Here is a 27,494-nt window from a genome sequence, read left to right as displayed (position 1 = left end):
AATTTACACCACACCCTCTTCAGCTGTCTACAAGTGGGCCGTTTATTTCATCTGATCAGCTTTATTTAAATATGAGTGACATTCATGGGGCATGCAGAGCCAGACATGGGGCCCTGGTTCAGCTCTCATTCCAGGGATGTGAAACAGCAGATTGTAGATGAAAGAATGATTAATGAGGTAAGATGTCCAGTACGCTGTGGTTGTGTGGAGAAGGTGACTGATTCCTATACTAAGATGCCTGTTGGAAAGACCCAACAAGGATGCAGAACTGGGATGTCAAGAATTGTTATGTCACCAAACCTGGTACTGGACATCACTGAACTTAACACAGTATTACAAAGTTATTTACTCAAGTTTCTACATATTTAAATCTTGGAGGTACAAAATGCAAGTAAGACGTTTTTGAACCAAATCATGTTTATCATCTTTTAGAAACTAAGGACATACCCCAGTCCTATAACCTCACCTGCATTTTCTAATTTTTTAACTTTTATGTACCCAGAGAACACAGCTGCTGGTAAATAAAAAGCAAAGCTTGTCTTTGCTGAAATGCAATAAAGATAAGAGTAAAAGCGAAGGGTCAACATTCATTTCTGTATTATCTCCTTTTTATAGCTCATGTACACTATTGATTGGTTGTTTCATGGTCTGTTTTCTGCACAACTGAAGGAATAGGGTTTTAAAGGTATTGACTGATGTCAGCACAAAGCTATAATGATTGTTTTGTGAGAGGGATTTTTTTGGTGCATGGGAAAAAAAGACACACCTGCAGTCCCTGTAGTCAGCTGATGGTCGGCTAATGTTTAGTCTGTATTTAGTTTAGGTACTAGGGCTTGGGATTTAGTCACTGTGGAGACACATTATTTGTCTGTATTGTAGATTAGTCCTGAAAGTCAGGGGTTCATTTTTAATACTCAGTATGGTGAAATGGGAAAAGACTATTGGTCCAATCATCTGCTAAATGAGGCCAGGAAATGTGACTACTGGCCTAATTCTGGAAATTCTAGTGACATTCTGGGTCTCTGTCTGATAACAAAGACAAAAAGGAAGCTCTTGTTTGCCTGTTTCTGGTTATGAAAGCACGTGAAATGCTAAGTAAAAAATTACTGAGGATGAAAGGATTATATGAACATGTGCTATATGTAGATGGTGTTGAGGGGCTGGCACAGTTGACACAAAAATGAAAGGCCAAGTCAACCTCCACCTCTATCAATGACACACATGTGAATAGACAGAAGTGGTTTTAAAATGTAGGGGAACCAGTCGACAGTGCTGTGGCTGTAAAAAATAAAAAAGGATTTCAAAAGAATCCTCTTGCCCTGATATGATCATACTGTATGTGAAAATCCTGCAAACATCCTGTTTATTTTTGTTTCATAAATGTATTTATTTGTGTAATGATGATAATTATGACTGTAGATAAAGATAATCTTCAATAGAGTTTTGCGAGTTACTGACTGAACGAAGGACTTTGTTTTTTTTGGTCCCACCCTCTTCACAATGTTTAAGAGAGCCTCTCCACATGCTTAATGAGATTTGGCTTGGCCTGAGCCCTGCTTAATGTTCAGCTGTGTCTACAATCCCATATTTCGCTCTCACACACACACTACACATACACATCTGCAAATGACACAAACAAAGAAACACACAAAAGTCATTTTGATAGATAATAGGGATAATCAGACATTCAGAGTTTGACAGTCCAGAAACATGTAGTGTATTATACTTGGTTTCTCTTAATAGGTGTGAATGCCTGTGATAGGCTACACTAGTGACCTATCTGAGGTGTTCTCCCATCTATCAGTTTGGATTGGCTCCTACCTGCTTGCACATAATTTCAGAATTTGGTAAACAGACAGTAAATTTGTCCTAAAAGTCTGTGTCACATGTGATTAAATATTTAATTTTGCATCATAGATAGCTTGATTTAAAAAACTGAGGGAGCATAACAACAGACACTTTTAATCCACACTTCTGTGCTAAGCAGTTTGTGTATCCAAGCTCCACTGACATACCAGTTATAAGTCTCTATCGACAGTGAGCCTATAATCACCTGTGTATCTGTGTGTGTCTGTCTGTGTGTATGCGCTTGTGTCAACTTGTAAACTTGACCCACATCTCTCAGGGTGACATGCTGTCACTGAGAAGCCAACTGTGTTTCTAAAACTGCAGATGTTGTGGTCCACCTACCAGCCAGGTCAAACTACCCACGCTACTCTCTGCCAAATGCCATGAGATACTGATACTGTCTGCTTTGGCAGGTAGCTCCTCTTGCTTCAGTTTGCCTTGTCTGGCACCTGCCACCAATTAGTCAAGAGCCCAACAGAAGTAAGGCACCAGCTTGTGGTCCTCTAAAACCTCTAGGAGGTCATTCGGCCCTGCCTTAACAGACTCTCATCTGGTCTGTTGCAGCCTGCCCAACCACCTGCTGTTCACTCTATCCAGATCTGGCCTGGTGGCTTAAAGACGTGGGAAAAGAGTGACATCGGGAGGCCAACAGGCTGTTAAATGGCCCTGGGTGTACAGCAATGTATATGTATTAAAATTCTCAAAGATCCTAAAAATGAGCAGGAAGAGAAAGAGTGAGCATCTATTTCTGTCGTATAAGCATCAAGTCTGGCTGACAGGGCAGTAATGAAATACAGTAGCCCGGTGCTTCATGCTACAGAAATAGCAACAAATTTCCTGTCACCAAAAAAAGATGATTTACAGGATTTATTTTTGGTAGTTGGGTTTGAACTTGTCTTCTCACTTAGAGGACATATTCTTTGGTATGGAAGCAACATTTAAAATAAAATGTTTGCACTGTGCCCTTCATACTTACTTTATGTTAAAAGATGTTACAGTAAATCATTTCATCATCAGCACAGAGGCAATTACAACACTTTGTTCCCCCATGACTACAGCTGCAGTATAAAGCTCCTAGTCAGCTGCTCTGTCCTGTCCTGCTCTGCATTTCTTTGCTGCTGTGTGCAGCAGACAGGAGGCCATGGGAAGCCAGGGAGCAGTGTGATAAGTTTTCACCTACGCACTATTTGTCAGCAAGACTGTACATGCCGCAGGGGTTTGTGGCAGCAGCAAAGCAGGTGGAGAGTGGCAGGAGAGATGGAGGGGGAGCGAAGGAGAACAGGGCCAGAGTGTGACAGCCCCACTGGCTCTGTCTCCAAGATACAGTGGCAAGTAAGAAGGCAGGAGAATGATACAGCCGTCTGCTGAACCACCTGGGAGGGCTATTAGAGCTGCACATCCTCCCTGCCTGACTTCCTCAGCCCCATGATGCACTCACCTGGAGAATGAGGGGATCTGTATCTACAGTGACTCTCTTTTTGTCTCCCCAGTCCCATAACCCTCTCCCAACCTGCACTCCCAGAGGTCTCTTTTACAGGAAGTTGAGTGCTATGCCCCTGCTGCAGTGTCTGCAGCTAAGGATGGGTCCCTTGTTAAGTCCCATCCATACGTCACTGGCGGCGGGAAAGACATAGAGCACTCCCTCACCAATTACAGCAACAGAACAAAGCAATAGTATCCACTCACTGTCTGTCTGCAGCCTGCCTCTCTATTCTGTCTGTATCCTGGAGCAGATAAACAGCATCTTGAGAAACCACACAGAGAAGAAAATACGGAGGCGTTGAGGTCTCAAACAACCAGAATGTAACCTTATATGAATAATTGATGCAGCAACGCCAAGTCCGGAGCACAAAGGAGAGTTGTGAGGAATCACAGGAAGTCCTGAAGTGGGAAGTTATTCATATTTTCAGGATTTGTACGAATCACATATTCTGTGAACTTCAAGAAGACTTTTAATTTGTCAAATGGAGTCTAGGAGGACCCTGATTTACAGTTTCTAGACTGTAGCAGCAGGAAATGCAGGAATCAGTAAGAGTGTCACCTTTGGCCGAAAATGGTGTCCAGGGGCTGAGGTGGGTTTCAGGGAATGGTTGTGGAAGTATGGAGGAGGTGTGCCATGTGGGAAGACGGAATCTCACCTGCCTGCTGTGGTTTTAGCCTTTTCCGGGGATGCTGCTGGGGCAGAAACAGAAGGGTCCAACCTGAGGTATGTTTAAAGCTAGAGGTGAGAAGGGAAATCACATGATTGTTGATTCTTTTTTTATCATCCACCCACACACAAACCCTGTCCACATGCCTAAACTCTTTCTTTGTCACCCTTTATTTTGTTTTATTAATATTTGGTTGTCATAGGGAGATTTACTGTGTATTGTTTTTGCTTCAGCTGCATCTCATCACCAATATATTGTCACCTGGGTGACAAAATGCACAACATCATCATGGCTCTCCCAGGTGAACTGTGGCATTGTTTACAGTGGCTTATTTGCTTGCAGTTCACAGTTGAGAAATATCAGAGCCAGGCCATGACTTGCTTTTTACTTCTTTGTACACTTCTATATTAAAGGAATAGTTAAATGTTTTGTGAAATGTACTTACTTGTCAAGAGTTAGATGTGAAGAATGGAACCATTCATCTTAGCATGAAGACTTGAAATGTCTGGGTCCATAGCAAAAGAAAATCTGAATAGTCTTGAGTCATGAGCAGGATTTTGTCAGGGAGCCATCATATAATCCTCATAAAACCAAAACTTTGTGAGTTACACTTTGCTTTTGCATGTATTCAACAAGATATTAAGTTAATCAATTCGCTGTAGATACATTATAGGTGGACTAGTCTTTCAGATAAGCTAAGCTAAGTGAGTCCTAGTGATACATCTTTACATTTGGCATGCAAACATAAGAGCTGCATTCTCATATGGTAAGTAAGCAAAAAAGCGTATGTCCTAATGTTGAACTCCTTCTTTATATATATATATAATATTTTTGTGGTTCTACAAATATTAAAATTATCTTGTTCACTAACTTTTTTCTCAATCATGCTGCAGTACAGAGTTAAAATTACATGTAAAGTTATTTGTGATTTGGTCTAAAATTGTGCCATGTTAGCATTATACAAATATGCTGCTTCCCCAGTAAACTTGCTTGTTTAATATTAATACTTCTTAGTGTAGTCCTAAGAAGCCTCCCACTTCTGAGTGATCTCAGCCTCCTTTCTCTCCCTCCCATGTTTTCCCAGTCTAATGAAGGGCCACTCCACCAGCAGGGGCCCAATTCACTTTGTGGCTCAGCCCAGTTTACTTAATTGTTTTTCAGTTGTTGCACTTCTGTTAATGTGTGATAGCTGCAGCAATCTTAATTCACTATGCAGCAACTATGCAGGATAGATGTTCATCCTGTCCCAAAGCTGAAGCTGATTACTTAAGTGGCCACCACTGTTGCATAACAGCTGTCATCTTATCATATTCATTCTGAGCTCCTGATCACATGGAACAACTGAGTGTTTCTCTCTGAAGTAGTAATTAGTCATTGAAAAACAAATGTCCACTGCTCACATTTGCAAAATGACAGCAACACAATGTTAATGCCGTTATGTCTTGGCTCTTATTGTGGAATATATGTGATTTTACATATCAGAGTGGTCAGTGGGAAGCCTAAAATTGCTGATCTCCATTCTTGGTTTATAAAGTTCTTTCAAATCTTGCTGACAATTTACTTTGCTTTAATTGTGTTCCAAAAAAATCTTGTCCATGTAAATAGAGCATGCAGACAAAATAGAACTAAAGTAATGCAAAGGTTTTTGCCACCAACCTATGAAGCAAGTCAGACCCTGTCTATTTTTGTCTTCAATAAAATGAGCTCTAGTGTTTTTTTATTTTAAGTCTTAACAAGGTTCTACACCTAATCCAATTCTTTGATCTTAGAGTTTGAACCCACCCACCCACCAAGTTCAGTAGCTCACTAAACTGAGAAATGTTATCACATAGATTCACCCTCTTCTTTAAAGCTGCCATTTGGTGAAGTCACTTACAGTTAATTTGTGTGTATAATGTGATTTATGTCTGATCCAGCTCAAATGTATAAGTGATCAGATTTCAGTTCTTGAATTAAGTACTTAAGAGTGCTTCACTGTACGCCGTCTGAAGAACGACGGTATTTGCAAAATGACATTGACTCTGCATGACAGAGCACAATATCGTTGGGTCTGAGTCTTGCAGTGTCTAAAATCCGTTGACTGTAAAGCAAGTGCGTTCAAGGCGTGCGTGCGTCGGTGGAAACCTTCTCTGTGCAGCGTCGGTGCTGGAGAGCGCATCACTCACACAGCACAGTGTAGGTGGACGACAGCAAATGGATAAAAAAAAAACTATATCTGGATAGACCCAGCTGTCAGCGGCAGAAACCCGAACAGGTGGCTCCTTGAGTGTCCTAGCAGAGCGCGTCAGGGCGCAGCGACCCTCAACAGCTTGTGCGGCTCGCTAATCTTCTCTCTTAAGACAGCGCATTTAAAACCAGCGCTTTTAAAACCAGGACTACTGCAGCTTTGGGCTGGTGTATCTGATCAGTCGTCAAGGTTTTACTCATCAGTGTTGATTCAGTGTTTATCGTGAAGTTGGAGACGTGTGTCTTAGTTTTTAAGGCTGGACTGACACAGTTGGATATAATGAGTCTTTCTTGGATTTTATAATCCCTCGTCTGTGTTTGGATTGTCAAGCAGCTGTAAGGACACTGATAACACAGAATGTTGCCAGAAATAAATAACAAGGTGAGGAACTTTTGTTGATTGGATAGTTTTTTTCAGTAGACTCTGATAAATCATCTATTCCCTGTGGTTACTTATTATGATGTAGTATTGGTAGTGAATTTATCAGAAAGACATAAATCAAATAAACTCTTACAGTGGATGAGTTTTATATTATTACAACCACGTTGTACCCCCAGCACATCACTTTAATGTTTCTTTTTAGAGTCAGAACTTACTTTTGCTTTAAAATGTCCAAGAATTAAGGGAAACATTTGCCCAGATACAGGGCTTAATTCCAGACCAGTTCCATTTTGGGAGGATCTCCCTACATGTATAGTTTTACAATGTTAAACTAAAGTATGAAAGTCTTTAGTTTATTGCACTTTTTTGGTTTCTCTTGTTCGTCTTCAGTGATTTATGCCAGCAACTTTATGCCATTCTCACTTTGGAAATCTTTCCATTTCTCCTCCACAAGTTAACCCACTTGAATACTTATTTTGTAGTCCACCCCCTTCTCCTGACTGCATGCCAAGTTATGATGAAAAATCTGATCCATTTCTATTTCAGTCAATGTTTGCTATATTTCAGTGTTTGTTGTGTTGACAGATTCTGTAAGTCTATATGCGTTCTGGTGTATTTTTCACACCTTACATGGAAGCTGATATAAATTTAACCCTTCCTGTTTTGGGATATTAGAAGAATCTAATCATCTTTTGACAGTTTTCTGTGCGAGAAAAAGGAGCAGTTACTTTTTCATCTTCTATCAACTGCCACTTACATTACATTACATTTGCCACTAACACATGCACTGATCAGTGATTGTTGTGAATTTGCACACATTGTTCCTTGTGGCCCAGTTAATGGCAACTAGACATACTGCTTGTTGTATGCAATGATTATTGACTGATTAATTTAGTGCATGTCTGACAGATGATAGTGGGAGTGAGCACAGTTTTACAGTTTGTTGATGTTCCTCATCAGTTAATCTTGGTTTTATTGCTCTGCTGACCCTCTGACCAACTGACCCTGGAAAACTTTAATGAACTAAATCTGGGCTCACACACCTGCTGGTATCACACAAATACAGAGACTACCTTCCTCTTGTCCTGATATTTATGTAAGTTTCATAATGAGTGTTAAATGAGTGTAGATGGACTGAATTCAGATCCAACATTGTTTGAATTATGATTTGATTCATTTTCTCGTGCAAATCGGAATTTTTGACACAAATCACACTCCACTATTTCTAGCCTAAAAGATACATGATATGTCAAATTTTTTTTTTAAAAAGATGTTATTTATTTTTTTGTTCTTACACATCTCATTTCTGTCATGTAGATTTTCAGTGATTAGGATATAGTTTACATCAACAGTCATTTATCACGACGCCACAGTCACTATTTTTTCTTTGGCAGCTGGGCTTGTGTTACGATGTCACTGGGTTTCCACTGGCTCGGGGTTCATTAGCCAGGCTTACAGCAGAGTGTTACAGGTGAGGTTTTAGAAGCCAAACTGCCACAGTGCTCTACAGGGCCCCCGCTGTCACTCACTGTGCTCCAGAGGTAGAGATAACAGAGGTAGTAACATGACTACATAATTGTCTCATACCCTGGTTTGGTTACATGTGGTTTGATTGTCCTACTGAATGATTATATACACTCTGAGGACCAAAACATGTTTGTAGAATGTGTTTACTTTGTTCCAGTCGAGTAAGTCAGAATGTTATAAAGCAGTCAAAGTGCAACTTTACCAACTTTTAACTTGCTCTCTAAGGCTTTAGTTAAGGGTATAAATGTGCACTCATTCTTTTAAACTTCCCTCTGACTTTCCTGTATTAAAATATTTCTCAGCTTCTAGCTGAAATTCTCCTCCAGATGACATCACCCGGAGGAGTTTTTCATCATTAGGAGTTCAGATTATGTCATCTGGGGGAGCTCTGGAAAAGGAGGTTGACCATGGTTATAAACTCCCTAATAAGAGCAACAAGGTGACATAATCTGAACTGAAATTTTCTCCAAAGGATGTCATCTGGAGGGATTTTCAGCTTAAAGTATAAAGATATTTTGATATAGGGAAGTCGATGGGAAGTTTAATGGCATTTATGTACATGTACTGCCCAAAGAAGTAAGTTCAAAATCAGTGAAGGCGTCCATTAAGTCACTTCAATGTCTCATGCTGCTTCACTGAGCTGCCTGAAATAGGTTGGTTTATCTCCTTCTTTATCTGGATCATACTGCCATGACTTAATGTTGTGTTTGCTTCTCAATCAGTGTTAATAGCTTAAGATTATAAATGGGAAGCAATTTCCTAAGCAGCACCTGTAAACAACACCTCACTCAGCCTGGATCACAACCCCACTGCCAGCCTGGTGGAGTTAGGACATATCCCTAAATGGGGCTAAGCTTTATTTACCATATTTTATTGCCCTACACCGACAGAGGGCCTGGTGACTCAATGGTAGAGAAGGCTGTGGGGTTTGAATTCTAACCCACCAGGTGTGACCCCAGCCAGCCACCAAGGGCCACCTTTGGTGCCGGTCCCAAGCCAAGATAAAAAAAATGGGAGGGTTGCAGCAGGAAGTAAAACTCATGCCAAATCAATATGCAGAACACGTTTTGCTGTGACAAACCCTAAAGGGACAAGCCGAAAGCCGGTGATCTTTTTGTTGTCCTACACAGCTGATTAATATGGCTCACAGAGAGGAAGTGTGTGGCCAAATGCGTGTGTTATTGTTTTTTTATTTTTATTATTTTTAGAACATCCAGAACTCTGTTTTCACCTTCACAATATTTTTTGCCTCCCTTTTAAAACATTCAGGAAAGTGGAGCTCTAGTGTGCACAGGCTTGGAGACACGTGTACATCCTCTGCCAGACACATGGATGTGCACATGGGCCCACACCTGCAAAAAGCAGCAGGTACACAGAGAATACCACATGGTGATAGGATCATTGTTGCTGGGTTTTTGCAGAAGCAATCTATTTTAGGATCATAGTGCATTATTTTTTGCTAGTCTGGTGAACCTCGCTGAGCTGCCCACATGCTGTGTGTTTCTGAAGAGACTTGAGAATCCAGCCATCATGAACACAAGATACATTTTCATTATTATTTAACTTGACTGATATGATTTATCTCTTTTGGTTTAAAAGGATTTGTTTATGCAGAAGGGTCCTTAGAATTGCTGTTATGCCTTAGATTATATAAAAAGCTACATATTTTATGAATGGCTTTCATTTCTCCCACAGACATCACGACCAGAGGCCTTCCCTCACCCTCACAGATTACCAGCGGAAGGAAACCGTATTGGAACAAACCGACCCTGCTCACAGGTCAGTGCTTCCCCTCTGTTAGAGGCTGTAGCTGCAGACCTGTAGCCAGAACATGTTGTACCAACATTGGAGTCCCATTTTTTCCCATTTTTGTTCAAATTACATAAGGTGGGCTTGAATTATTCTGTCAACACTTGAAATCACTGGGACATTTGATATTTTCCACTGCACTGCAGGGGCCTTTCCTTTTCATGTTGTTTTGATTATTAGCTTTTGTCTAAATTAAGCATCTCAGTGTCAACAGAGCATCTGCTTTGAATAAAAGTGCCTCACTATAAAATGTCAACGTTGATCTTTGAAATGTACGCGTACTCCTGAAATCACAGAACAACCTTTTATGCGATTGTGCAGATATCTCTGCAGATATGTGGTTATGTGGTGTAACAGATTGTTCATTTCTAATGAATTAAAATCATGGCCCCCAGTTATGTACAGGCACATAAATCTGTTTACTTTCTTTGCCTGTGGCAGGTGCTTGCGACTATATTTAGCCTTATCTCTATGCGTCATAACCATGTTGGCAGATCCTGCAGCAGCCCTTAACATGTGAGATGAAGTACCTATTATATAGATGAGAAAGCCCTTTACTGCGCTTAATAATTCATATGACAGAATTTTTTATGTTGCTATCACATTAGGCTACAATGCTAAAGGCTACACAGTAGCATATTGTATGCAGAGACAGCTCTGTTTTGGCTTTTTCTAGGTGAGATTTGTATGAAATTGTAGCTCAGTAAGTGAGAACAATTTAAATACATAATGCCCCTGTTGATGCAGATACACTTATACAGGACATCTAATTTTTCCCAAAGAGTTGGGCATAGGACAGGAGTCTTATTTTGCCTGAGATTGCCAGGGCTGAACCTTGCAAGGCTGTGACATATGTAATCATGCTCTACGTGCTAGCAGGATAGCAGCCAGTCAAAGGCAGGTTGCTTCTCTTCACATCCCCCACAGAGCCGGCACAGACAGTCTCTGTTAGGACCTAGGCTCACACGGCTTTGTCCCCATTTCATTCTCACCCAGATCAGATCAGTGCTTCTAGCCGTTACCTCCTGGGGGTCCTGGTCACCTGAATGCATGTGAAAGAACTGTAGCTGAGAACACAAACCAAGAAGATTCAAGATTCAAGATTCAACAACTTTATTGATCACATAGGGAAATTGTGTTGCCTTGTTACAGCTGATCTTCATGTGAAAAGTAAAAAAAAAAAACAACATGCACCAAAAAAGAATAATAAACAAATAATAATACAACCTACTGATTAATAAGTAGGAAAACACCCAGCTAGAGTAAAAATAAATGGGGATGAGTTGAACAGTTTAATGGCCACTGGGAGAAAGGATCTCCTGTGCTGTTCTGTGGAGCACTTAACTGTGATCAGTCTCTGTCTAAAAGTGCTCCTCCCCAGTACACAGTGGAGTGGGTCCTCCTCTCAGCCACAACATACAGAGGGTCCAGCGCCTTCCCCAGAACAGAACCAGCCCTCCTTATTAGTTTGTCCAGTCTGTTACTGTCTGCCACCTTCATACTGCTGCCCCAGCAAACCATAGCATAAAATATGGAGCTGGCTACCACAGACTCATAAAACATCTGGAGCATGGTGCTGCAGATGTTGAAGGACCTTAGTCTCCTTAGAAAATACAGCCTGCTCTGTGTTTTCCTGTAGATTGATGCTGAATGATGAGGTGCAGCCAGACACGAGGATGAAAGTCAAGCTTATAGCCAGAGCTTGAAGAATAACAAATTTGGGCTTCACACTTACTGTCCCACTCTGTCTGGCTGCTTCAGTTGTGTGTTTACACCTACTTGTGCTGCTCAGTATGTGATATAGAGTGGGTTACTTTTTAGACAGAAACATCTTAAAAGCCCTGGTTTTGTATATTAAATGCTATTATACTTGGTTTATAAATATCACTTGTAGTCTATTAAATCTAAAGAAATTCCTCTGATTTACAGAAATTTGGCTCTGGTGTAGGGACATTGCCTCAGCTTGAGCCACCTGTGGTCCAGGTGGTGGTCAGCAATGCCAAAAATCAGCATCAGCAGTCGGAGAACATCCTGCCTCAAATTGCCAACAAAGGGGGTCAAAACAACTTTCAGACACACCTGGTGAGCCTTTCATACAATTATTTTTGTAATACTATAATAAAATGCATCTGATTGGAAGAAAAAGGTGTCAATATTTTCACAAAGTAGCTAATGTACTGAAACACGAAGCTGAGAAACAGCATCGTGTCAGACACACAAGCACCTGATAGACTAGTTAGGCATAAAAACGGTCACACTGTACTTGCATACAGTACATGCAGTCCTCGCAGCTATAAGTGCTTCTTAGCTCATAAACCTAATGTCCTCTCAAGATGTCACAGGGTATGTGAGAACTTCCTTGTGGGTTTATTGTACAGGAGGAGAGGCTGAAGCCCACCCAGCAGTTCACCATGCGCCTTGGTGCAGCAGTGGATAAAGTGTCAGTGTCACGCAACAGCAAGATTTTTAGCAACAAACTGGAGAAGGAGAAGGCATATGAGGGGCAAAGGTTACCAATGTCCCCTATAGGTAAGGAAAGGTTATTTCACACTGTGGACATTTTCGGGGTGATCCAAGACAAACATAAAACTTGATGATGTGATGATTTTTAATCCCCCTCATGAAAAATAGCATACTGGCATGGAAAGTCTTTGAACCACAGTTCTGTGTAACCAATACGATGGTGACTTATCTCATCCTCCGCCTCTTACTTCCTGTTGCAGAGGCATTGAAGAACTTCCAAGATCGGCTGACGGAGTTTGAGCAGGAGGAGATCATGGACTATGCAGAGATCTGGTTCCTGGGTCTGGGTTCTCAAAAGATCGAGGGTTCTCAAGGTGCACCGCAGAACTCAGGATACGACGACGAGCACGGGAGCTACATCAGGGTAATGTGTTAGATGGAGTAGAATGGAGATACGCGAGTGTGTGTCTAGGTTGTAGCCTGTTAATACTTGTAAAAATTACTTGTCACTGTTCTGTCATTAAGCCATTACGAATAAGCCATTATTATGAACTGTTGTCAACCGTGAGAACCTTCTCAAGCTTTATTGCTGAAAGGCCCCATAGTTAGTCATATTTAATTTCATTTAAACTAACATACATGTTTTTTAAGAAATTCGAGTAACTGACACACTGGTAATATGAAGCAAGTTATTTTATGTTATCGGTTATTACTCACACACACAGAGACAGGAAGAGAAAGACATGCACAGGCTTTCAAGCCTTCCTAAGATGAACTGTACATAACCAGATGCCTACATATGACCTTAAAGCAGCAGCTGTGGACATGAACCCACAGTTCTGTTGGATGAACGTCTTTGTTAAATAAACTGCCAGGAGGTCACCAAACCCTGTGACAACAGGCTTAACTGTCTTTACTGATGGGCAAGTTGTATGTTAGACGATATGTAATAAATGCAGCTGTTTTAGCCTGAGTGACTGGCCATTGTTCAGACTCCTTTATCTCAGTTGTGGTTCATCTCAACTGTTGCAGCTTTGATTGTCAGTTACAGTAAAGCGATACACTTATAGTAAACTTAATACTGTAGCTGCTATGAACAAAGCAGATCAAGTCAGCTTACTGTCCAATTACAGAGCTGCATTTTATAGTCGTTGAGTAAATAACACATGTAATCACTAACAGTAGTTCTCAGAAATAAAATAATAAATTGTTAAATGTTAATTTCTTTGTTTTATCTATTCACGCCAGTAAACATTTCTGTCAGGGATGGATACTGTCATTTCACTACATAGAAAAGACCTCTGCTTAAATGTGCTGTCCCTCTTGTTCATCCAGGTGCTACACGACCATATCGCCTACAGGTTTGAAGTGCTTGAAGTGATCGGGAAAGGCTCCTTTGGGCAGGTCGTAAAATGTCTGGATCACAAGAATAATGAACTTGTAGCTATTAAGATGATACGCAATAAGAAAAGGTAAGGCCTGATATTTATTTCATTTTATTTTGTCTAATTTGTGTTTGATCAAACCCTCTCACAGAGATAATGTAGAAAAAAAAGAAATACTCTTTGTGTTGCCAGGTTAAATTGTACTGTATGGTATACGATAAGTTATTTTTCACATTCAAACAGTAAACTTTTGGCATTCACTTGAGATCTGACACCACGTTATGAGGTTTTTCCCCACATGCCTGTGTCATGATCAGTTTACACTTTAGGAGTCTGCCAAATTGTTGCACTCCTGATTTAGAATGATAGAAGTCGGCACCTCAGGGTATTATCTTACCTGTCCTTCCTAACTGAAGATCACAGCGGCCATGAGTGCCCGGGTCCTCTAGGTTGGATGCGGCAGCCATCAGGTCATACTACTGCCTTAATAATGCAGAAAACAAAATGAGTGCAAGCTGCCACAGCACAAGTCTGCACTGTGTCCGATTGTTATCGTAGATCTAATCTCTCTACGGGCAGGATTGTGTGCAGCTAAAATAAAGAATTATTCAGGGCTTTTTGTATCTCTCTCATAAACAAACCAAACATTACAGATCCTAAGCTTTATCACAAATTTGGCATGTCGGAATTTACCACTCAGAACATAAATACATATATTTATTTAGAAATTCTGAAATGTAATGATCAATTTCCATTTGTAATAATAATATATTTGACACTCTTGGTATGGTTTTTCCCTTAGGTTTCATCACCAAGCATTAGTCGAGCTGAAAATCCTTGATGTAATAAAGAGGAAAGACAAAGACAACCTCCACAACGTTATCCACATGAAGGAGTACTTTTACTTCCGAAATCACCTTTGCATCTCTTTTGAGCTTCTGGGGTTAGTACATTCAAGGCATGCAATCTCGTCCTGCATGTTCACAAACTACCAATAGAGGACACTATAAAGACATTACTGACAGACTCACATAATGAAAGGTATTACTGGTTAGCCGCCTTTCACTAGGTACAGAAGGAGGGTTTTGCTGCTGTACTGTCTTATTACAGACATATCTCGCTTGTCTCTAATCAGTACTTCTACTTCTATGTAACTGTAGTCAATCAGGGCTTAAGCGATTACCTGTGTACCTTAAACTAACTGCGTTCTATTGTGGATCACCACTGATATCAATTGAAGGGGGATAGTTTTGTATATGACTATGCCTGAATGACCTTTAGAGGACATCTTGGAATGGCACCTTGTCTAATGTTACTGTCACCAGATCCCTTACTTAAAGCCTCAATTAGGGCGCTATCTCTTACCCCTTCTTGCTTCATGGTGTGAAGACTCATGTTGCACAGTCTAAAGATGTTTATGTTTACCAGAAGTATGAATTTCTCTGTCTTATTCTGAATATGATAGTCATACATTAATGAGCTGCACTTGATAGTCAGTGAATAACTCAAACTTAGTAGATTTTTTTTGTGTGTTCTTTTGAGGGACATAAAGAAATACTTTATTTGGTCTTATATCTTCCACTCTCAGCTTACTCTAATATGTATAGAATAACTTTATAAGTTCTATAACTTTATAATTGTTTTTTAAGGATACAGCACAGGGAACAGATTTTTAATGTTTGAAGAGCATCATGAACTTGCCATGTATGAAGCATGTTTTGTGTCTTTCCATAGGGTCAACTTGTACGAGCTCATCAAAAAGAACAACTTCCAGGGCTTCAGCCTTGCTCTCATTCGTCGCTTTGCCCATGCTCTTCTCAGGTGCCTGCAGATGCTGCACAGAGAGAAGATAATCCACTGCGACCTGAAACCGGTACTAATTAGGCTGATTAAGCATGATTTCAAATGCAGTGAACCTAATCAGAACAACCACTGTAATGGTTTGGTTATTGTACTTGCAAAACAATAGTGGGAATTTTGCTCCATCTTATGGAGCAACTGTAACATTGCACCACATAAAACCAAAACTGTTTATTTGTTTTACAGGAGAACATCCTCCTGTCTCAGAGAGGGCCAGGGAACATTAAAGTAGTGGATTTTGGTTCAAGCTGTTATGAACAACAACGCGGTAAGAGCGACTAATTAGAGATAACATCAAGTTTATGCAGTATATAAACATCTCATGCAGTATATGAAAACCCTTTAATTTTGTTTCACTTCCACCTCCTTTAGTATACACCTACATCCAGAGCCGTTTCTACCGCTCCCCAGAAGTTATCCTTGGTCACCCCTACAGCATGGCCATCGACATGTGGAGTCTGGGCTGTATCTTGGCTGAGCTCTATACAGGGTATCCTCTCTTCCCAGGAGAAAGTGAAGAGGAGCAGATAGCTTGCATAATGGAGGTATGATATAAAAGTAACTTTGTGTCCAAACTTTGCATTTATTATGCAGGCTTCACAAATGTAAAAGTTAATTTTCCTATGATTGGTGAGTTGCCTCAGCATGTTAAGATATCCTAAATTTTTAACTTACAGGTTCTGGGAATGCCTCCAAATGATTTTGTTCAGTCAGCATCGAGAAGGAGGTTGTTTTTTGGTGAGAATTATTCTTCATCTAGATCTGGGGTTTTTTGTTTGTTTGTTTGATGTTTCATATATGTTGATATTTAATATCTTATACACCATACTAAGTAGATTGTAGAGCATGCTACAATGTAGCATTACTAGATTTTACTAAAAGGTAAACTAATAACTAAGTGGGTCCCTGGTTCTCAGAAGGTTTGAGATAACATTATGGGACCGAGGAAGTACACTGTGTTGTGTTTTGTGTGCAGACTCCAAAGGAAACCCAAGGAACATCACTAACAGCAAGGGGAAGAAGCGGAGACCCAACTCCAAAGAGCTGTCAGCTGCTTTGAAAACTAATGATGCTTTGTTTTTAGACTTCATCAAACGCTGCCTCACGTATGTTACCTTTGCACTTCTGCCTCTAAATAGCTTACAATAAAAGGCTTCTCTTTCATCTGTCTTTCTCAATTCACTGCTTAAAAATTAAATGTAACTTTTTAATGGAGCATCATTTAAATATTATTACATTTAATATGCAATACAAATAACAAGCTATACTTGCAATCTTAGCTTATTCTTGTTTGCTTTTCAGTTGGGATCCAACCAAGCGTATGACTCCGGATGAGGGTTTACAGCACGAGTGGATCCTGGAGGGAAATTTCAACAAAGTCCGCCAAAGAAGCAAGCCTACCGTGAAGAAGGCCTCAGACAGTTCATCCAGCACAGACAGACAAACTAACAGCAAGCCTGGTAAGAGTACAGTAGTGAAAATCTTTACAGTAGTGTTAAGATTTTATAAAAATTAATATGTGCACAGCAAACAACACAAATACAGCAGAAGAATAGCATTACATCTCTAAAACACAGTTCAGGTCAAATCCATATATGATGTTCAATCTCTCCATGCCACTTAGCAGGACATTTATTAGCTGATGCCATAACTGCAGACATGCCCACTCAGTTCCTCACGTATTCGCCGTAAACTGACATTTAATGTCCTCTATTTCCATGGCGCAGCAGAGAGGGTCAGCTCAGAGAACAACACTAACGACAAGCTGAAGAGAGACAGCTCAGAAACTGGAACAAAAATGGCCCCTGCTGAGCGTCTTGGGCCAATCGGGGCCTCAGCCGAGGACAAGGTGTGTGAAAGTGAGGGCAAGATCTCGACGGATACCAAGCAGCAAGAAAGAGGTGGAGAAAGGCCTGTTCATATTATCATCAGGTCTCAAGAGGAAGTGGCCTCAGAGAGAAACAATAGCCAGGAACTGAATCAGTGTTTGCCCCCCATCATGTAACAGTCCAACAAAAATGACAGGTGGGGATTGTTCGGTCACCTGGGAGTGATTGAAATGTTCATGTAGAAGTATTTTTGTGCCGAAAACACAGACAATTAAAACATTGTTCTTGGTTATTTTCCCACAAGCTGATAATGTCATAATAATATATGGGGGGGAAACACTGATCATCGGGAAAGGTGGGCAGCTTTCATTAATTTTTTTAAAAATTATAATACTCTATTATGTTATCTATTATTATTTTAATCTATTATTTTATTCTGAAAAATGTTTTTTATAAAGGAGTTAAGATGCAGTTGCAGGCAAGAATTTTATTGTGTCATATTAAAGACAGTCTTACCACTGCTACATAGGAATGACTCGTTGCTTTATATCAAAGGGTTAAAAGTCTAACTCATAGTTTAGCAGAATTTTTTTGGGTGCTGACTCCTGTATTATTATTTGAACCAAATCTTTGTTGTGCATTGAAACAGATGTTTCTTCTCTCCGTTTCGATGTTGGCAAATAACGTAGCTTAGACTTACAGGAATTAAAGAGAGCATGGGTAGAAAAGTAATCAAATGTTTTTGCTTATCACTGTCTTTAAAACATTTTACCCTAATTTAACTTAAAAATATTTAAAGAATTGTGTGCAATAAAGGCTGAGCCAAAAAAATGTTTTTTTTATTATAACAAAGAGATAATTCTCATGTACTTTTTCATTGTAGAATGCAGATCATACATTCACTGTTATTGATTTCAAAGATTTATTACTAAATATGTTTCATATTAATTTAATGTTTAATTCAACAATAACAAAATATGTCTTTGTAATAGAATTGAATGTACATATTCTGTTGTAATTTATGTATGTGTAATATATAACATATTTTAAGAAAATATTTCAGGTATTTCTTGAGAGTTTAGACAAGGTTTTACTTGTGTTGTTACTGTAATATTTTGTATGTCTGTGTTATTGATATTTTTATATTAGAAACAAAAGACAATCCTAATATTGATAGTTTGTGCCTTGCAGTATTAGAAATGTTGCACTTTACGATTCTTTGTGTACACCTGGGTTAGAAGCCCTTGCAAATGTATCGATTTTATTTAGACAAAATTGTGTCTTCTTTAAGGTTAGAGAACATAAAGCCATTGTTTCAATATTTACATTAAATTTACAGTTGATTTATATCTTTACTCGCCAACAGAGATCCAACTTGAACTTAACTGAAGATAAATGTATACCCTCACTATCTATTAGCTAAGCAGCCCGAAATACAAAAAGGATGGATTGTAGTAAAAAAAAATATTTAAAAATATTTATGATGAAATAAAGTTGTTTGTGTGTGTTTTGATATTTTACAGTTGTTTTGTGTGCATGATTAAACCTTAAATAAAACATTTTTGACATTATTATCAAAAAGTTAAAACTGACATCAAAGCACTAGCTTATATACTGTATATATTTTATAACATTGGTTTGTAAGTACTCTGATTGTGTCATCATTCAGTTAAAATAATGAACTCATTATAGGTGCAAATAAAACTACAAATGAAAAAGAGAAGTTATGCTTAATACATTCTACATGTAACATAGAAAAAAGAAGCCACTGTAATAAAAAAGCGACTGTAGATGTATGAATAACATGATGACTTTATGTAAAGCATATCTGGGTATCCTAAAAAACACATATATATACAGTACCAAAAATATACAAAAACAATGAAAGAAATTTAAAAAATAAAACAAAATCCACAGAAATATACTCTCATCATTTATTGAACATGTAACGATTGCAGGATTTAGATTTTCTCATACATAACCAATGCTTTGTCATTCTTCCTAGATGTTACATTTTTATTCAATTTAAATATAAAGTTAATTTTTCACCATAAAAAGTGCACTGACACATGGACAAATGTTCAGGTAGCTTTGAAAAATAAGTGGCGTTTTGTAAGTGTGTGCTCGGTCACTCTCGTTGACGTCTCCGTTTATGTGTTGATATTTTGGCTCTCACGGTTCGCCGTAAAAGGAAAGATGGCGACCGTGGTGCTGGTTAGCCGTCCTGTGAGTGTCCTTCCAAAGATTTCAAGTGAGTAGTGTCAAAACAGTAGTTAATAGATGTGCAGATTTCCCCCCTCCACTATACGCTCTGTATATTAATGCATTTGCAATATTAGTGGTAGTTTAAAATTTTACCCCTTTCTCGGCTTTAGTGACCTTGCTATCTAGCAGCGCTAGCTAACTGTCAATTACTTGCTAGCACAGCTAGCTAGATGCTCACATTATGATCTTTAAAAGGTTTAGTGGTGTTGGTTATTGAATTGTCTAATTGCCTGCATCCTTTGTTGCATAATAATTAAGGGAAAACCGATTAATTTAACGGAGCTTTTGGCGTCATCTTTCCCATACTTACTGTGGTATGACGTTTGATTGTATTAAAAACGAAACCCGATATAAATGTAAATTAATGTCACAATAGTTTAGTTGTACTGTAAATATATCCAAGTTGTTAGTTATCTGACTAAGTGGTCTGTTGTAAACAGTGCTGGGAATAATATTATTTTACGCTATGTTAATTCCCTATTGCTCTGTAGTTTTCATAGTAATAATATCTACAAAATTGTAGGAAATTTTAATAATACTTACCCATTTTTGCTCTTGTGTCTATACTGTCATCTGGTCATTATTATTTATTTGCAGTTTTCGAGAAGCTACTTTGACATTATAGCTTACAAGCTGCCTGCTACTTCACGCTGGACACTCAGGTTTAGTAAACGTACTCGGAAAAAAACGTCCTACATGTGGTACAGTTTGTAACAAATAAAACATAACTCTGTTATTCCAATAAAAAAGTATGCAACAAAAGCTATGTATATTTGTTAATGAAGAGCAATAATCAGTACTTATGACTAAATGACAGTATTTTTAGATGAATATTTTTAGATCTGCTTCATAAGACCCAAAATAGCAATTAAAATTTTGTCATTTCTTTTAAGAATAATAATCTTGTGTAGTTTCAGTTTCACAAAAAAATGTCAAAAAGTAATTTAACTACCTGAATCACTATGGGAAAATAACTGTAATTGAACTACTATCACGTAAACTACTACCTCAGCAAAATGTGGTTCAATAACATGTAGTTTTCAACTCCCCAAAACTGAAAGTTGTAATCATCTAAACAGGCATCAGAAGTATATTGCAGTATAATGCCATGGGACACAACAGCACTGCAGAAAGTTCGAATGAATATTAGCACTTTATTGAAGAAAGGATTTATTACAAACAATTTTATTAAACTACATTTATGTGGTTTAATGTATCCAGCCTTGATGCTGACTTAATGCTGCCTGTGTCAATTTCCTTTTAATAGGCCGCTGCTCTCCTCCTGTACTGTCAACTGTCTCAGCATCTGCAGTCCAGCAGAGGAAGCTGCACCATGTTGTCATCCCCAAAGGGAAAGGAGGACGCTCCTCTTCCAGTGGAATAGCAGCCACTGTATTTGGTGCCACAGGTTTTCTGGGTCGATATGTTGTCAATAGGCTGGGTGAGTTACAAAAAACACAGCATAAGTACTGATGCTGTGCACCCAAATGTTTACTTTATATTAATCAATCTTAAAAACGATGTTCTTTTATGTTGAAGCGCTTATAGACACAGTCAAACCTGTGTTCAGTATTCAAGATGAGATATCATCTTAGGAACCAGGTTTAATTATCTGTAATTCTAACAATTTCATTTCCATTTATTAATGTGTTCTCATATTGCATCATTGTATCATCCTGATGATTATTTTGTTCTGAATGTGTCTGTGATTTTATATGGCTTAAAGACCCTGACCCTGTGGTCTGTGGACGACAGCCTTACCGAATGAGCTACAGCCATCCCCTATTATAGTAGTTTTTTTTATAGATTTTATTTATAGATCAGAATATAAAAATCATTAGATTAACTTTTTCACTTATTTATTCACTATATTGGCATTTTAAATGTTTTCTAAATATATAATTGCTCTGTAAACCTGTCGAGATAGCACTGGTAAAAGTTAAATTTCTAATGAATTGTGGTTATGAACTTTCAATTTATGGCTCCAGGACTCTGACTGTGTAATAATATCTTGCAACCATTGTCAGAGAACTATCTGCATCAGTGTGACTTGTATTATTAACCCCCCCCACACACACACACACACTTAAACACATACACATTCTTTGCAAGCATCTGGGGAAACACTATTACACTCCACGGTATGTTAATCAGAGGGAAAATGCATTACTTTGTAATACCTCTGAATAATAAGAGTGGTTCTGTAGTTCCAACAACAGAGACATCAGATGTTGAAACATCTGCATCATTAGTAAGATTTCACATGTTTAAGATCTCTGTTTAACATTAACTTTTAGTCCTTAAACAATTTTAAATCAGGTGGAAAATAACCTGCGGCATAGTCGGTTTGATGAAAATGTGTAAAAATATAAACCCACGTCTTTTTCAAATGGTGACACAAAGATGTGATGTGGTTATTAACTGGTTATTTGCAGGTCGGATGGGCTCCCAAATTGTAATCCCTCATCGCTGTGATCAGTATGACATCATGTACCTAAAGCCCATGGGTGATCTTGGACAAATCATTTTCATGGTAAGACACATACAATGACCATGTATTTTGCCGAAACCTATAAACATTGGAATCTTTACTGTGCTTTCACCTTCCATTAAATCTGAATTTTCTTTTAATTTTTTATTGTTTAACAGGAGTGGGATGCCAGGAACAAAGACTCCATCAAACGGGCTTTAGAGCACTCTAATGTCGTCATCAACCTATTGGGCAGAGAGTGGGAGACGAGGTAAAAATGTCTAAACGTTATGTTTTTCAAGCATTACAAAACTAGCATTACATGGATTTTTTCTCATTTTGTCTAAAGGAACTTTCGCTTTGAGGATGTCTTTGTGACAATCCCTCAGCAGATTGCCAAGGCAGCTAGAGAGGCAGGCATCACCAAGTTTGTCCACATGTCTCACCTCAACGCTGACGTACGCAGTCCGTCCAAATACCTGAGGAACAAGGTAGTGGGAAATTTCCCCTAAACTATCATCATTTAGTGTGTATTCATTTTGTTTTCGGTTATTACAGCCAGTTAAACCAGGCTTGGCCAGATTAAAATGTAAAGAAACTTAATTTGCATAAACATAATTAATCTTCCTTATCATAGGCTGTAGGAGAGACTGCCGTGAGAGATGAATTTCCTGATGCTATTATCTTGAAACCCTCTGAGATGTTCGGGAGGGAGGACAGATTCTTCAACTATTATGCAAGTAAGAAAGCTTTATTGCACATCATAATATAAAGAATACACAGGTTCAAAATTGTACAGCACAGCAGTGATAGGCATACATGTTGTGTACTGGGTGGACATGGGTGACTATGGTAGTGTTTAAATAAGAGCAATTGTTTTTGAGTGACTTTGCAAAAGCAGATGCATCAAACTAGAGATTAAATGTCAGACTCATGAGTGATGGAATTTGAAAAAAAAAAGTAATGTTTCTTCATTTAATCTCTGCTGTCAATTATTACAGAGAGACCATAAATTCTTTAACTTCATCTGTTCCACATATTTAGTTGATTGTCATCACTTTCTAAAGGTCTTTTGAGCACTTTAATGTTCTGTAGTATTGAAAGTGTTCCTGTTGTCACTAACAACCAGCCAGTAAAAAAATCTATGTGGCTTCATTAATTTTTCAGACATGCGCTGGTTTGGCAGTGCTGTTCCCCTTATTGCCCTGGGGAAGAAGACAGTGAAGCAGCCTGTTCACGTAAGTGAGGAATGTTTAACTGGAGCAGCCTTTTCTAAAGTTTGTCCTGTGAAATCTACAGACAGACATCAATGTACAACCTTTAAGACTGAACGTAATATATAACCCTTTTCAGTTACATGTCTCAAAGACTATTCCGGATAATGTCAAGGCTGAATTCTTGCACTTGATGTGCAACCTACTGTCAGTGTTTTCTGGCCACACAATTGCATACATTTATTTGCTCTTCCTCATAGTTCAGTGTTCCATCCGACATCTGTAGGTTCATTCACACAGCATCTGTGAAACAACTTTGAAACTACCTGTCTATCACGATAATTCTGCATTTGCATAATGCACAAACAATTGTTTGTGCATTATGTGCATAAACAAAACACGCTGCACAAAATTCTCACCCCATTGTACCTACAGGAACGTGTCAAATGAATATCAGCTACACTTTGTTTTCTCCCTCAGGTGGTTGACGTAGCCAAGGCTATCATCAATACTGTGAGAGATCCTGATGCCAACGGAAAGACTTATGCGTTAGTTGGGTATGTGGCCATTAAAGTAAATCATAAATTTTAAGAATATTTGGGACACGTAAAGCACAGTTTGGAGATTGAAATCTGTAACACCTTTGATTAATAACCATATTCTGTGCTAAGACCGGTATCAAACTTTATTATCATGGTTTCGCTTTACATATCATCCTAATGCATAGTGTATGGCTCAGAGCTAATAAAGTTTATATCTAATAATAAAATGTAAAAACGATGGCTTGAAAGGCTCTAATGCTGTATCAAAAAAAATCCATACATTTGGTTATACAGTGCATTTAGAAAGTATTCCCAGTACTTAACTTTTTCCACATTTTGCTCAAAATTCTATAAACAATAACCCATAATAACGTGAAAGAAGTTTGTTTAAAATCCTTGCAAATGTATTAAAAATAAAAATGAAAGTAATCACATGTACATAAGTATTCATAGCCTATTCATGGCCATGACACTTAAAATTGAGCTCTGGTGTATCTTGTTTCCACTTATCATCCTTAAGATGTTTCCACAACTTGATTGGAGTCAACCTGTGTGAAATTCAGTTGATTGGACATGATTTGGAAAAGCATAATAGGTGTTTATATAAGGTCCCTCAATTTACAGTGCATGTCAGAGCAGAAACCAAGTCATGAAACCCAAGGAATTGTCTGTAGACCTCAGAGACAGGATTCTATCGAGTCACAGATCTGGGGAAGGGTACAGAAAAATTTCTGCAGCACTAAGATCCCAGTGATCACAGTGGCCTCCATCGTCAGTAAATACAAAAAATCTGGAACCACCAGAATGGGGCCGGCCTACCGGCCAAACTGAGTAATCGACAGAGAAGGGCCTTAGTTTGGGGGGTGACCAAAAACCCGGTGGTCACGCTGAAAGAGCTCCAGCATTTCTCTGTGGAGAGAGTAGTAAAGCATGGTGGTAGCAGCATCATACCATACGGATCGAGGGAAAGATGAATGCAGCAATGTACAGAGAAATCCTTAATGATAACCTGTTTTGGAGCACTCTGGACCTCAGACTGGGGCGACGGTTCATCCTTTAACAGGACAACGACCCTAAGAACAAAGCCAAGATAACAAAGGAGTGGATACAGGACAACTCTGTGAATGTCCTTGAGTGGCCCAGAACGAGCCCAGACTTGAACCCAATTGGAGAGATCTGAAAATGGCTGTGCACCGACACTGCCCCTCCAACCTGATGGAGCTTGAGAGATACTGCAAGAAAGAATGGGAGAAACTACCCAAAAATTGGTCTGACAAGATTGTAGCATCATACTCAAAAAGACTTGAGGCTGTAATTGATGCTAAAGGTTCTTCAACAGAGTATTAACCAAGGCGGTGAATACTTATGTACGTGATTTTTAATTTTAATAAATTTCAAGATTTCAAACAAACTTATATTGTATTATATTTGTAATAGAGGATTTAATTTTCCCTTTAGAGGAAAATAATGAATTTCATTCATTTTGAAATAAGGCTGTGACATAACAAAATGTGGAAAAAGTTAAGTAATAATTTCTGGGTGAACTGTATATTTACTGTATGGTCGCAGTTTTCACTACATGCTTTACCCCACCACAGTGGATTTGAAATGAAACAGTTATGTTTTGTAGATCTCTGGTGTTGGTCGAAAATATTTGTATACCGTGTTTTTCGTAGATGATTCATGATTGTGAAAGCCATTGTATCACTTGTGAGCACAGACTTGCACATGAAGGAATTTAATGAATATCTTGTTCTTGTCTAGTCCCAACCGTTACCTCCTTCGTGACCTGGTGGAGTACATCTATGCGGTGGCACACAGGCCTTTTGTGCCCTATCCTCTTCCGCGCCCGCTCTATCAGTAAGTTGTTTTTCACTGTAGATGATAATCAGCATTTCCAAAGAATTGAAATGAAGTCATATTCCTTGTTGCTGACAAAAAGAGGTTTGGGTCAAAGAAAACAAAGATAATGGCAGAAAAGTTAACACATGTAATGCTACAGTGCACTCGTTAATTCTCACAGATCCTGTTCTAAATTCTTTAGAAATGTTTAACAAGTCATCCCATGTCTGTCATGTGCTGATCAAATACATTAAATACAGTTGTGCATATTTTATACAGCAGCCTGCGTACTGAAATATTCCCCTAGAGAGCCACAAGTAATCACTCTTCAGGGTTCTTTAGTAAGTTATGGTAAGTACATATCTCCTGTTTCTTCTTTGCAGACTTGCCGCTCGTTTTTTCTCATTGAACCCATTTGAGCCATGGACAACTCCAGATAAAGTCGACAGAGTAAGAAATCCTAAGATTTTGGAGTAGCATCTATAACCTGCAATCTTTTTGCTTTGTTAGATGTAACAACTGTTCATAATTATGTGGTGCACTTTTACTTTCCAGTTTCACACAACAGACATGAAGTACCCAGGACTTCCTGGTCTGGAGGACCTCGGTATCACTCCTTCCTCTGTAGAACAAAAGGCTATTGAAATTCTGCGTCGTCACCGTCGGTTCCGTTACCTGGAAGCAGACCTGGATGAGACAAAGCCTGCCAAGACAGTAAACTATTAAAGTATCCAGTGATAAATTTCTCAGCATCACCAGTGCAGCCAGAGGGTCCCATTACCTCTCGTTCATCCTTATGTCTAGGTGATATTCTGTACATATATTAAAATATATCCACTAAAGACTTTTTTGTTTTGTGTTTTTTTTCCTTAATATTTGTCTTATAGTTTTGTTATTATAAGATATTGGGTTTTTTTTTTAAAACTCAATTGCAGTGTTGATACCTCAACTTAGATCCTGTTAGAGTAAAAAGAAGGAGATTGAAATTTATGTTTGGCAATCAGTCCTAGATGTTATCAGTCCTAATAAGAAAGTTATTATTGCAGACCAGAGGACATGTTTCATTTCTTCTTGGCTTGGAGACAAAGTTATGATTCTCACCATAGATTTTATGTTATATGTTTCTGATGTATTTCTCCTATAGTTCATTAGAAGAAACAGGTGAGGCAAATATCATCCTTCTGGAGTAAAATAGATGGCTTCTTTCGATTAGCAACGATAGAATGATATGGTTTAGTGTTGTGTTGCCTTTCCTTTGGAGAAGTTTTCTAAGGAAGGGAGGGAAAAAAACCTATGACTTTTGTCTCAAGTCTCAAGAAAAACTGCACATACCCTTGATGAATGGAGTGTTTATTGCAGTGAAAGTGCAGTGATTGTAGCAGCAATTTAACATAAAAACATTAAATCATTTACCTAGAGTAGGGTTAATGTAAGGGCACTTTAAAACCAACATTAAGCCCTGTATATTCTTACTTTGGTAATGTAAAAATAATCCACCTCTCCAGGCATTGCTGGCCTTGTGGTATCCCATAAAAGCAATGTGTTCACTCTGTTTGGGTGTGTCAAAACTCAGTAAAGGATTGTCATTGTTTAATTTAGCAGAACATAGGCTCAGATAACTGTCATTTTAGATGTTTATGGTCCAGTAGAAACCGTTCATTTATCTTATCTTTGAACTGTCT

General features: G+C 38.6%; 2 protein-coding genes across 7 annotated transcripts; both read left to right on the top strand.

The window, feature by feature from the left end:
* Positions 1 to 3,573: 3,573 nt before the first annotated feature.
* Positions 3,574 to 19,146, top strand: dyrk4 (dual-specificity tyrosine-(Y)-phosphorylation regulated kinase 4). 6 transcript variants are annotated; one of them, XM_067502559.1, is made up of 15 exons: positions 6,057 to 6,606; positions 9,403 to 9,501; positions 9,829 to 9,912; positions 11,872 to 12,024; positions 12,321 to 12,471; positions 12,666 to 12,829; positions 13,741 to 13,877; positions 14,593 to 14,733; positions 15,525 to 15,663; positions 15,837 to 15,918; positions 16,023 to 16,195; positions 16,328 to 16,388; positions 16,627 to 16,756; positions 16,953 to 17,110; positions 17,381 to 19,146. In XM_067502559.1, the coding sequence occupies exons 1-15, from the start codon at positions 6,583 to 6,585 to the stop codon at positions 17,653 to 17,655; spliced, it is 1,971 nt and encodes a 656-aa protein (XP_067358660.1). In that variant the 5' UTR covers positions 6,057 to 6,582; the 3' UTR covers positions 17,656 to 19,146. The 6 variants fall into 6 exon arrangements, with proteins under 6 accessions (XP_067358659.1, XP_067358660.1, XP_067358658.1 ...); XM_067502557.1 differs by having other exon boundaries at positions 6,059 to 6,606; positions 17,378 to 19,139; XM_067502558.1 differs by lacking the exons at positions 6,057 to 6,606; positions 9,403 to 9,501 and adding an exon at positions 3,574 to 4,054 and having other exon boundaries at positions 17,378 to 19,140.
* Positions 19,147 to 19,579: 433 nt separating this feature from the next.
* On the top strand, positions 19,580 to 26,656 carry ndufa9a (NADH:ubiquinone oxidoreductase subunit A9a). The gene is made up of 11 exons (XM_067502575.1): positions 19,580 to 19,730; positions 21,012 to 21,185; positions 22,180 to 22,277; positions 22,394 to 22,485; positions 22,564 to 22,705; positions 22,852 to 22,954; positions 23,382 to 23,452; positions 23,909 to 23,985; positions 25,735 to 25,830; positions 26,196 to 26,262; positions 26,368 to 26,656. The coding sequence occupies exons 1-11, from the start codon at positions 19,676 to 19,678 to the stop codon at positions 26,536 to 26,538; spliced, it is 1,146 nt and encodes a 381-aa protein (XP_067358676.1). The 5' UTR covers positions 19,580 to 19,675; the 3' UTR covers positions 26,539 to 26,656.
* The last annotated feature ends 838 nt before the right edge of the window (positions 26,657 to 27,494 follow it).

This window comes from Channa argus, chromosome 4 (assembly GCF_033026475.1).
Source record: "Channa argus isolate prfri chromosome 4, Channa argus male v1.0, whole genome shotgun sequence".
NCBI classification, from domain to species: Eukaryota; Metazoa; Chordata; class Actinopteri; order Anabantiformes; family Channidae; genus Channa; species Channa argus.
Note: the sequence above shows the minus strand (reverse complement) of the source record. Positions and strands in the feature narration are given on the sequence as shown.